A 12096-nucleotide genomic window follows, 5' to 3' on the forward strand; every position below is an offset into this window, starting at 1 on the left:
GCTCTCAAACGCCTGCCCTGGCCATCAGCTTAACGCTTTCCTCCCTACAAAGTTTCAATCTTTCCAGCTTTTGTTCATATACATTTTGTACTTAAAAGCCACTTATCTGTACTGCCAGCGTTACTTGAGCAGGAGAACAAACTGAGATATGCCCGACTCCACAGACAAACGGCAAACATGCTTACAGTCTTCATTTCCTCTTCCTCCTTCCCTCCCCACACCCAAAAAAAAAAAAAAAAAAAAGGCATTTTTGTCCCTAACACGAAGGGACTGGAAAAACAGCACACACGACCAAGGCTTTTTCAGAGAATCGCAAAGGAAAAAATGCTTTCCGGAGAAGTGCTCTGCAAACATACCAAAAGACAACTCTTAGAATAACTAAGAAAAAAAAAAAAAAAAACAAACATCAGACAAAACTCAGGTTGAAGAACTCGGCTTGGTCTGTCTCCGCGTGTGTATTTTGCCTAAAAACCACTCGCCTGTTTTGTTTTAACCCCGAAGCACAGCAAAACAATTCAGCGGCATTCCCTGCCTCTTCCTCCAGCCGGTCCTGGGGTCAAACACGCTTGTTCTTCCGAGAAAAAAAAAAAAGGATCCCAGGCACGGATACAACAGCATTTACCCCCCTTCCCTCCCCATCTCCTCTCAACAAGTACGAAATAAACAAGCCCATGCCACCCCACCCAAGCTCTCCTCGCACATTTTGGGAATGACTTCCCTCCGGGTCCTCCTCCTCCCCCCACCCGTTCCCGTGTTTAAAACTCTCCAGCAACAAGAAACCCCTTCGGTTCAAACGCCTTTTGCCCTCCGCGAAAAAAAACCTCTCCTTTAAAGCCCCGGAGCTGCACCACATCTCCCCCTCCTCGCAGCCTCCCCGAGCCCCTGCCATCCAGCGGGGTTTGGGGCACCCCGTTCCCCCTCTCATCACCTCCACAGGCACAAAGCACCGGGGGATCCCCTAAAAAAGGCTCAGCCCCCCCACAAACACAGACTCCCCCAGCCGGGGGGGAGCTCCCCGGCACAGCCCCGGCGAGGGGGGCTCGATGCTGGGCGCGATCCTCGGGGGCGTACCGGGCTCCATCCCCAGCCGGCTCGGAGCCTCCCTCCTCCGCCTTCCCCGGCCAAACTACCGCCGGGCCGGGCCGGGGCAGCCCCCCCACCGGCTTCCGGGGGTCCCGGGGACAGGGAGAGGAGCCCCCAGCCCCAAACTCAGCGGCTAACAAAACCGAAACACCACAACAAAAAATAGAATTAAAAATAAATGAAAATAAATAAGTAAGCACCCACCCAGGCTGAGGGGCGCGAGTCCACCCGGGAGAGGGGTGGTAAAAAAAAAAAAAAAGAATAAATAAACAGCGGGAACAACGATGGAGGGCTCTTCCTTAAAACCCAGAGGCTGCCCTGCCCTCTCCGCAGCCGCCTCCCGGGGACACCGTCCTCCTCCTCCTCCTCCTCCCCCGATCCGGGGCGGGGAGGAGGGGGGGGATACGCGGAGCCCCCCCAAAGCGGCGGCTTCAACCTCGGGCTGAGGGGCTGCCCCTGCCCGCCCCGGCCCCGGTTCCCCCCCCACCCCCCTTCCCCAACTCCCCCCTTCCCTCACGCACATCCCGCGCTGCGAGGAAACCCCGCGTCTCCGGCTGGGCTCAACTCCCCGGCGGTGCCGGGCTGAGGGGGGGACCCCCCTTCCCCGCTCCCACTCCCTCCCTCCAGCCCACCCACCCGCCCGCCCCCTCCCCTCACAAGCCCCGCTCCTCCCCCCCCCTCCACCCCCGCCCGCCATTCCCTCCCTTCCTCCCCACACTCACCTCTGGGTGCTGGCGGCGCCTCCACCTCACCATGGAACGGCAGGAGCTGGGGGGGGTCCCCCCGCCCGCCCCCGCCCCAGCCTGAGGGGAGACGAAGGGGGGGCGCGGAGGGACGAGAACAATGGCGGGGGGGGAGAGGAAACCCCTCGGCCGCCGAGCCCCCCTCCCCAGCCCCCCCAGGAGAAGGGTCCCCCTCCCCGCCCGGCTCTGCTCCCGCCGCTCCCTCCTCCCCGCTCGCCCCCTCTTTTTTTTTTTTTTTTTTTTTTTTTTTTTGGCTCAATCACACCAGACTGACTGCCTTTGTCTGTCTGACAAGCGCCATGTTGATATCAACATCCAAGCTCCCACCTGCCGCCGCTGTGAGACCCTGGGACTTGTAGTTCCCCCCCTCCCCAGGGTGACGGGGAGAGCCGCCGCGGCGGGACTACAACTCCCAGCATGCCTCGGCGTGGCGGCACGCCGGCGGGGCGCAGCGCGGGGGGAGGACTACAACTCCCGGCGTGCCCCGCGACATGACCTCATCCCGGGCGGAGGGGAAGCGGCGGGACTACAAATCCCATTATGCCCCGGGAGGCGGAGGGTTGTTGGGGGGTGCAGGATTGTCCCAGTAAATAGAGCCGGGTGAAGCATGAAGCTGGTGAGTGTGTGGGGTTGCGGTGGGAGGGATGGGGGCTTCGGCCTGACCTCCCTCTCAGTGGCGGGAGGGGGCTTCCAGGATCGCTACGGGGCTGTGGGAGCCGCAGCCCCGCCGGCCCTGAGGGGAAACTGAGGCCCTGAGGGGAGCGGCCCTGAGGGGGGCGGCCCTGGGGGAGGGGGCCACCCTGTTCCCCTCAGCCAGTAGCTCCCTGGCCTCCGTCCCCTCAGCCGGCAGCTCCCCGCCGACCGTTACGGTCGGCGGGGAGCTGCCGGCTGAGGGGACGGAGGCCAGGGCAAATGAGGGTTGACCACCGTCTGTGGGAAGGGGGCCCAGGCCCGGGCAGGCTGCTGTCCTTAGGGCCCCCCCGCGGTGGGATTCAGGAGGAGGAGGAGGACGTGGAGGTGTTTCTCCGCCTTCCCACCCTTCTACACGAGTCTCTCCGTGGGCTGGAGCTACCCCATGGCACGTGTGACTTCTGCCGGGTCGCTGTCGGGATATTAATAAATCCCCGCGGTTCATCGTAAAATCGTTTCCCCTCAGCAGTCTGATGTTAATACGGTTAATTACTAATGAGAAAACCAGCCTGGAGTGGCTTTGTGGAGGGTGCACTACGCTTCTGACAAATGTGTTGGTTCTGATCTAAAGGGAAGGTTATCAGAAAACACATTACCCCTATTATTGGTCTCCTCTCTAGAACTTCCTTTTCAATTATTTAAGTTTCCCAGCTGCTACTTTATTTTTCAGGAAGAGTTTCCCTGTTTGTGACAGAATGTGCTGCAATTCTTTGGAGGTGAAAACCAAAGCACCTTTCAAAATACCGGAGCATAACCTTTGATTTGTTTAACCTGAAGTTACACTGTTGTTAAATGTAAGATTGTCTCTCAGTTTTGAGACTAAGCAGTTTGTCTTGAGGAAGCTTCATAGAAGTGAACTTGGATTCTGGGCTTGCTTTGAGACTTCCAGTAAATCGCTATCTGTGGTGTAACTGTGTAAAATTAATTCCATAGGCAGGTGGCCGAAGAGCCTGATCCGGCGTCATCTTACATATGCAATTACGTCCCTCTGTGGGGATGAATACTACCAGTGGGACAAACTGTGCAAAGCTAAGCACTTATGGACGTGATCGTAGAGGCTAATACAATGCAGGGCAGGGGGGAAAAGCAAACTAAGAAATCTTTAAATGAAGGCCATAGTGGAAATGCAGCGTTCTTTGTTATGTCTAGAGTCTTGCACAGGGGTAGAGAAAGGGAAGGAGAACACAAGCTGTCTGAAATCTGCATTGTGGCATTTTTAGACCCATGTACAAATTTGGAGACTGGGGATCATAAGACCAGATTCTTCATCTTTTAGTTGTCTGGAGATGTGGCTGAATTTCGGGGTTGTGGGAGGAGGAGTGGATGCTATTTCATCGTCTTTTCTCATCTATTTGGGTTGAATTTGGAAGAACGAGAGAGAGGTTCAGGCCTCCAGACCTGATTCAGAATACAGTGAAAACGTCACAAATTCAAATGTGCTTTGGTCCAGGCAACTCCAATTGCGAACTTCCCCCTAGATTTTTATGCTAGCATGTGATATAATACTGGAAGAATGCACTGCAGTATTTGCTGCTCTCAGTTGGAATTCAAAGCAGTAGCTTTAACCTGCAAAATTTTGAATGTTTTGGAGCTGCTAGCATGAGACATCATCTCTTTTCTCTGTCACATTGCCATCCATGAGATCACCAGAGACGCTCCAAGCTGGCGAGCGCTCAGCATGAACCAGATGTCTGCTGAGAACCTGCCTCTATGGGGGCCTCAGTACCTGGAATTAGCCCCTCATCTTCATCAGTTTGTGCCCCACTCTGTCAACCTTTCATCCAATTTATAAAGCCTGACAAGAAAGTTGTGAGCTAAGGTGGGCTTATTGTGGGTCTTTTGTATGTTTAATGACTTTTTTACATGACTATTTTTTAATTAGGAGATGAGGCACCTAGTGTATTAGCTGTACCAGCCTTTAGCTGTAAGGAAATAAAGATGGAAGGAAACAAACCTAGAGCAAAAAGGACTTGCATTTTAGTCCGGTCAGTAATATTAGTGAATGGGATTTCTGGATCTGTTTTAAACAGTAAGGAGTATAAACTGGGTGGAGATTATCACATTTATAGTGTGTATAGAGACATACATAGTGCAAACACTTAGATTTTTTTGATTCCTAATCTGAAATTCTAACAGGCCCAGAAATGTCACCTGTGCAAATTGCTGTATAGCGTATGAGTTGCCTTTTTTTTTCTTTTAAGTCATTTTACTTGAGTCTGATAGAAAAAGTCCATTGACTCCCAGGAATCCATTTACCACAGCATGACAGCCACAGATATAGATTATTTTAGATGCTTTTAAAGAAGAAAAAAGGAAGATTTTCCAGTTAGCTCGTAGATTTTAGGGTCACGATCTTATTCATGATTTTAAAAAAAGCAAGACAGTGTTTTGCTGATAAAAGTGGTGATATTTCATTGCCCTTTTTAATTACGGATAGTTTAAAGGTACAAAAATAGTTTAGATCTTATTTTTTCCTTTATTTCTTTCTGTTTACTTGAATTTATAGCTTCAGTTGTCAAAGTTCTGGTCTGGTGAGAGCTTAATTTCACATGTGTATTTTACATTGGTGAATAAAACAACTGAATTCCTTACTCGTATACTCACTTCTTTACCAGCTTGGCTTTTCACCTCCTTTTTTAAACTTTGCTAACAGCAGGCAAAATGTAATGTTGCTCCTCAATAATTAAGGCTTTGTGGATTTAAAACAAAAGTCTTTGTGATACTATTAATTTAATATTTGGGGCTTAGTAGCTTTTTAATATTTAAATATAATTTTAAACAGGTTTTTGATAAACGTATATAAATGGTTTCCTTGGGAGTTGTTAATCCAGACAGTTGCAGTCCCATGTTAACATATTGTGAGCAGAGGTAGAAAATGAAATGATTAATCTACCTTCTTTCCACTTTGTAGCGTGAAGTATAGAAAGCAAGAATAAGGTATAAATGCATTAAAAAAAATAGTGAATCTGGTTTTAGTGCAGTGCATGGCCAACCAATTGATATTTTTCACCTTAATTGGCCAAAACTTGAATTTAAAACCTGAAGTTTGAGCACCTGAGCGTTGCTGTGCTGCCAGATGCCCAGACTTCGGAGATGCAAAAACTTACACCGGAGACGTAAACTCTCCTATTCCTGCAATCCCTGAAGGACCATTGAATCCCTCATCAAAGAAGAGAAACCCTCAGGTGGAGGTGGACACCCTTTATTCAGACGTTTACCTTTCTAATCCCACATTTTAGAGCTGGCATTTTTATTCACTTCTGTTCTTATTCAAACCTTCAGCTGGCCTGTGCCTTGTTAAATGTTTGCCACTCTCCATAGAAGAGGTGACTGCATCTCAATGATGCTGAAGTGCCCCTGTACATAACCTGCTTACTGGCTCATTAAGCTTGCAAAGCATTTGGGATTTCTCAGTACACAAACCCTTCCATTCAGATATGGTTGTCCATTCCCTCGTGTTTCCTGTTTGCGTTTAGCAAGACAAAAAGCAGGTGAGAGCATGCCCCAGAGCTGCTGCGGTGCACTTGCACAGCCTCCTCTGCTGATCTGTGCCAAGCAGCCACGGAAGGTGTGGGCTGCACCTTACTGGGTTGTTCAGGCTGGTTTCTTAAGGAAATAAAACTTGTGTTCCTGCAGGGATTCTCTCCCTCCCTTTCCACACCAAGTAATTTACAAATTTCCTAGCCAATTTCATCCAAGTTTTGCCAGTAGGACTGAGTTTTAAAGAAACTGATTTTCTGTTGTTAGAAAAAGGAGATTCTACATGTGTCCTAAATTGGAGAGAGGACATATGCCATCCTCTCAACGCTTGTGATCAGAAAAATGGCTGAAGAAAATCTGCCCCTTAATACCCTGACATGGGGAAACCTCAATGAACACACGCAGCTGTGAGACACAGATTCAGAGGAAATCAGGCTTTGTTCCGGTGTGCATGAAACTATGTGTTTAAAAATAAGGTTGGGGGGGGGGCTCACTCTGTTGGTAAAGGTCATGAGTAAGTAACTCATCTTTGTGTTCTTCTTTCAGTACTGCCTGTCAGGACATCCAACCTTACCATGCAACGTACTCAAGTTCAAATCCACCACCATCATGTTGGATTGCGGACTGGATATGACGTCTACCCTCAATTTCCTCCCGATGCCACTTGTTCAGAGGTATGTACTGCGGCCTGTAAGCACTTAGTCTGTGTCTTCTTGGGTTGCAGTTGGAGTGCTCTGCGTGAAATGGTGTATTGGAAGGAGGGAGGGGATGAGTACAAATGAACAGCATCATCTGATATCATAAATAGACTTTGTTCACTTAAAAATTCTCTTTATCAAAATAACGTCCTTTGGCTCAGTAGACGGAAGACATTTTATGGATTTATTGATTGGTTTTTCTAGATAATTTATTCTAAGCTTCAGTAAAGTATTGCTGCAACTGCTCAGCACAAGTGAGGTCACATATCTGTCATCTTTCTGGCTTCTTCATGCAAGATGAGATAAATGGGTAACTGAGATGGAGCGCGTGGAGCCCAGCAAGTACAGTTTAACCACTGTCTTCTCAGGCTGTTCTTCAGAGCATGGGCTAATGCAAAGAAAAATATCACTTAACAGTCCTTGTTAGTTGACTTGATGGCATAGTTGTTCCCTTTTAAAAATTAAATAAATAAAAGGGCATTGCAGCTGGGCACAGGAATGGGATGGCAGTGAAATTAGAGTATAGAGGAGAATCCTGAGATCAAGACTCCCCCTTCTATGCCCTAACTACAAAATCATATTTTCCCAGGTTTTTATGTGAATTTGGATATTCAGTTGGGGTGACTTATGTCTTGCGTAAATGGAATAAATTACAAAAATGAGGGATAGGGAAGGTGGGAATGAGTAACTCTTGGTGATGGGAGGCAGCAGAAATTTTCACAAAAACTATTTAGTAACTTTGATCCACGAGGAAACAAGTGAGGAACATTCTGGGTTTAAGGAAGGCTTGATTGAGAGGAGGAGAATATGATTAGGAAAGGGAGTTTCCTGAGGGACCTAGTGAGGTTAAAGCAGTTTGTCCAGCACTTCCTATGATTTAGGGGTTTTTTGCAGAGGAAAAGAATAGATAATGTATGCATTGTTCTGCAAGAACGTGGAGTTCAAGATCTGCTGTAAAGTAGGCAACAGAGGCCTTAATATGGATCAGTGTGATAGTTCCCATTTTTGTTCCATTCCATAATGCAATTGCTAACTACAACATTTAGGGGCAGTAGTAGATTTTGAAGGCATCCAGAAAATTTGGGAAATACAGGTAGAGACAGAATTGCCTTGCGTTTGCTTTCTCCCACCTCCCAAATTAAAAAAGGAAATTGAGAGAGGAACAAGTAGCAAAATTAGGTGAGTGAACAAAGGCTTAAGAGGTTCTTTAGAACTGCAGGCAGGCATCAACGCTCCCCGGGGATATGCCAGCTTTGTCTGCTGATAGCGACCCTGGGAACGAACAGCCAAATTGCAGGTCACAACCTGGAATTCCCCAAGTACCTCCAGAATGTCTGCACTAAAATGACTCAAACTCAATAAGAAAGGAGGTCAGATTTGACCCCTGATGGCCCAGTGGAATTGGAGCAAACAGTTGGATTTAAATCCAATCAATCTTGTCGGTAAGGTGATTGAACACCCCTTACAGCAAGGATTGTCCTAAGCATGTGGACTTGGGCAAGTAATTGATCTCTTCAGTACTCTACAAAACTGCAGGGAGTTGTGGAAATGAGTTAAAAACTTGAGGAAGAATGTGGCTGCCACTAAAAAGTCCTTATCTCTCTATAGTATTCATAGTTCTATCATTACATATCAGGTCTCCATTACGATAATGTCTAAATACCTCTGAAATGGAAATGTGTATTATCAACATAACGTGGCCAGGTGATAGAGAGCTGACATTATCATCAGTTTCCAGGTGAGAGGCTACAAAAAGGACTGTCTGCCAGAGGTCTTGCATGAGGCATGTAGCAGTGCCTGTCAGACATGAGGTTATTACCAGCTGTGTGTCCTCTTCAGAACCACATGTGCTGCTTTGCAGCTAGGCTGAGATGGACATATGTGAAACCTTGAACGCAGAGGAGCTGTGCTTCTCTCTGCTGTCTTTAAACCAGAAGTCCCCAAAGTATGATCCATGAACCAGTTGGGTTCTGCTAGTCTCAGTCTGTGGTCTGCAAAGGTGCCCTAATTTTTACCTCTGTGGAGCATAAAGGTATGATGTTACAAAGGACCTTTGCTATGCAGCTAAATCCTGTGTCATACCTGGCATGGGACCCTCCTCGAGCAAACATTTTGAGAGCCTGTGCTTTAATCTGTAAGAGAGGAAAGTGGTGTAGTGTTTGTGTCTTTAAAGGGACTGGACATTTTTTAGAGTTCTTTGCTCTTCAAAAAAAGTCTGTCAAAAGGTATTTAGATTCCACCTTGTCCTGGAAGCGGCAGTCCTTGTTCACACTAACCCATGGAGCATGTACAAAGTACCTGCAGTTGCAATACTTTATGCCAGTTCACGTACTTTAAAGGAGGTTTGTCAACTGGAATTTTCTCCCCTGTACCAAAGTCAAATGCAAAACGGTAAAATGAACATGTGGGAAGCTCTTAACCTTTCCTGTCTAGCCATGACACACTTGCTCACATTATTTATGGGACAGTTCTAGCTATTTTGGATTAATCAATCACTCTATTACAATGTCAAAACTATGTCGTCAGGAACTGTGTTACTTCTTGCCTTCAAGGTAGAGAGTCCTTTCTGTCCTGTGTTGCTTATTCCACTTTCACCCATACACAAGACCTATCTGCTAATTTTGCCTCTCTTGACAAGACTATACTCTTCAATGGATGCCAGGTTAAGTACAAGTCAATAGTGCTCTTTCGTCATGAATAAAGCAAACCGCATACTAGGCTAAATTAGGGGGAGTAGGGCAAGCATATCAAGGAAAGTTTATTCCGCTCTGCCTTGTGCTGGTGAAACCATAAATGGATCCAGGTTTGGATTTCCGATTGAAGAGAGGTGCCAAGAAACTGTAGAAAAGTGTTCAGGGGGCTCCAAGATGGTCAGGGTCCGGGGCCCATGACTACCTGGAGAGGCTGAGGCAGCTGGGCTTTGAGGCTAGACGTAGAGCTAATAGCCACCCACATCTACTTCTAAAGAAGTTACAAAGACAGCAGGAGCCAAACTCATTTCAACAGTGGGAGACAAAATATGGGGCTAATGGCCGCAAATTGTGTCTTGAGAGGCTCAGGTTGGACGTTAGCCTCCCAGCGATGAATTTTTTCTTAGCGCTTTCACCCATCCCCAGAGAGGCTCTAGAATGTTGTGCTCCAGGGGTTTGCAGGACACAGCTGGACAAAGCTGTGGCTGACCTGATCTCATGCTGGCTTTGAGACATTGGACTACAGACCTCCAGATGTCCATTCCAACCAAGGTTTCGGTACTCTCCTTCCTTATCTGTCAAAGTTGTTGCGTATCATATAACGTGGTTTGTTCTTGCTTTTTCCCTGCTTTTTCCATAGCGCTTTTAGTCCCTGTGCACCAATTCTATTCAGCCCCTTCAGTCTCCAAAATACTGCTCTTAAATTGTGCTTTTGAATGTGTCAGTGGAGAGTACATTTAACCACCTCATCTTTTCCATCATCAGACTTAGTCTTTATCCTCAAAAGAGGGCTGCACTTCTCAATGACACATCCTTCTGCTCTCATCTCTTACCTTCTGTCTTCACTCCTTGAGTCTTAGATTTTCCCGTTTTCCTTCCTTGTGACTTTCTGGAGTGCCAGTTAGGATTTGTTCTTTTACATTGATGTTAGTCGGAACACAGCATTCCTCTGAGCCCTTGAATCACTTCCTGTTTTCAAGAACTTAAATTTGAAAGCCCTTACAGCATGTAAGCATGCCTGTCTGTAGAGCTTAGGGCACAACACTTGCAGATTTAATTACAACCAAGTTCTAGAGTTCTTTCTCCAAATTTGAGGTTGTTGCGGGGATTGATTCCAGGTGGGTTCGATTCTCTTGTCTCCTCAACTTTTTCTTTTTTGGATTTCTGTAGATATGCTTGAATCTGGGCAGACAGTGGTTTTAGAACTACTTGTAGGCTCACACAAAAATCAAATGTCACTGTGAAGTATGAATAAGTCTCTCACTTACGGTAGCAAGAAATGCTGCAGCAGTTACTACTGTAAACTCAGGATTATGATGTCCACCTTGAAGTTTATTTGCATTTGAAACAATTAAAAAAGGAGGCCCTGCTGTTGCTGATTGGTACCAGAACTGCCAGCTTAAAACATGCAGTTCACAGCAAAACCTCCTTGCCCCAGTGTCCTTCCAACACAGGTAAATGCACTGTACGGCTCTTGGTGTGGGTCTTCAGGGTGAGACCTGAGCATGAAACCATGGTGTATGTGGATATAAAATCACGACCTCTGTGTCTATAAATGACTCAGTCCAGAGCATTGGTCTTTCCCTGCTGTTACTAATGAGGGTATTTGTCTGTCATCTCCTGTCCCAGAGCAGTTTTATGGTGCTTTTGTATTGTTTCAGGCATAGAGTTTCTTGCTGCCCTAACTTCTGTTTATACAGCCAGTTTAACCACACGGCAACACAAGCAGCACTGAGCCTTTTTGAAATTCTCACTGTAAATGACTAAATTCAAACTCCCTGCATGTGTCGTCCTCTTATTCTTTTTACTTATAAGTGTCATAATCATGATTTGTAAAAGTCATTTCAATGAACACTTAAACACAGTGAAACTGTCTGTCTGTTTTATTGAGATTGTTAGTTCCCTGAGACAGAAATCGTGTTCTCTTACTGTATGACACCAAATAGAAGGTCTATCCTTAGCTGCTGATAATGATATAATTCATATTGCAATAATTTTTTTCTCTTTCCGCAGCCCCAGGCTGTCCAAGCTTCCTGGTTGGGTTTTGAAAGATGGAAGCACTTTTCTGGACAAGGTACTATACTGATGGTTAGAATTCTCTTGCCGTGCAAAAAGCTACCTGACAGGTTAGGAGCTTCCACTGCAGCAACAATACTTCCATGCTGACTCATCGCAAAGGTTTCTCTGTGTACCCTTACCAGCCATGATGTCCTTGTAGAGCAGAACGTTTTGAAACAAAATGCTAATAGCAACTCTGAGGCTTTCAGTCTTCAGAGGTAGCCTAGCTTTTTAAAAAATCCTCTTAAAATGCAGAAATCGTCACTATGAATATTTTCTTATTTCATGGAGCTCCATAAATAATAGTGCTTTGCCTTCTTAGAGTGCCTTTTATTCAACAGTCTCACTTTTCTGACAATAAAGCTTCATAGCATGCTTATAAATGAAGTTGGTATTGTACCCTTTTTTTAGGCAGGAGAACTATGAGAAAGTGAATGGTTTACCCACGGGAGGTCTCTTATAGAGGAAAAGCATGTCTTTGGCCTCTGAAATCAACATGTGTTCTGCTGCTGGACATAGCGGGGAGGATATTATCTCCAGCCTCCTAATTCTAAGACACAGGACTTACTCAGCTACATGAGAGACACAGAATTTTCTTTTTTCCCCCCTTTTCATTACATTAGTTTTGTAGGCGAAATTTATCTGGGGCTTCAA

At 46.4% G+C, this 12096-nt stretch overlaps 2 protein-coding genes across 15 annotated transcripts in view; one reads left to right on the forward strand and one right to left on the reverse strand.

Annotated features, from left to right (window-relative positions):
- Window positions 1-2004, reverse strand: part of HMBOX1 (homeobox containing 1) — a 117031-nt gene extending 115027 nt beyond the window's left edge. For 13 of the 14 annotated variants that reach the window (XM_063330712.1, XM_063330721.1, XM_063330716.1 and 10 more), the window contains exon 1: window positions 1806-2004. The gene's annotated coding sequence lies outside the window, so the exon portion shown is untranslated. Of the gene's footprint in view, window positions 1-1604; window positions 1627-1805 lie in introns of those variants that run through there. The other variant, XM_063330706.1, reaches the window with a different exon arrangement.
- A 364-nt stretch (window positions 2005-2368) lies between these two features.
- The window catches only part of INTS9 (integrator complex subunit 9), a 74196-nt gene continuing 64468 nt past the window's right edge, over window positions 2369-12096 (forward strand). Inside the window, exons 1-3 of the mRNA XM_063330722.1 lie at window positions 2369-2442; window positions 6543-6670; window positions 11398-11458. Of these exons, the coding sequence (XP_063186792.1) occupies window positions 2434-2442; window positions 6543-6670; window positions 11398-11458 (198 nt within the window). The 5' untranslated portion in view covers window positions 2369-2433. The remainder of the gene's footprint in view (window positions 2443-6542; window positions 6671-11397; window positions 11459-12096) is intronic.

The sequence above is a fragment of the Chroicocephalus ridibundus genome, chromosome 3 (assembly GCF_963924245.1).
Source record: "Chroicocephalus ridibundus chromosome 3, bChrRid1.1, whole genome shotgun sequence".
NCBI classification, from domain to species: Eukaryota; Metazoa; Chordata; class Aves; order Charadriiformes; family Laridae; genus Chroicocephalus; species Chroicocephalus ridibundus.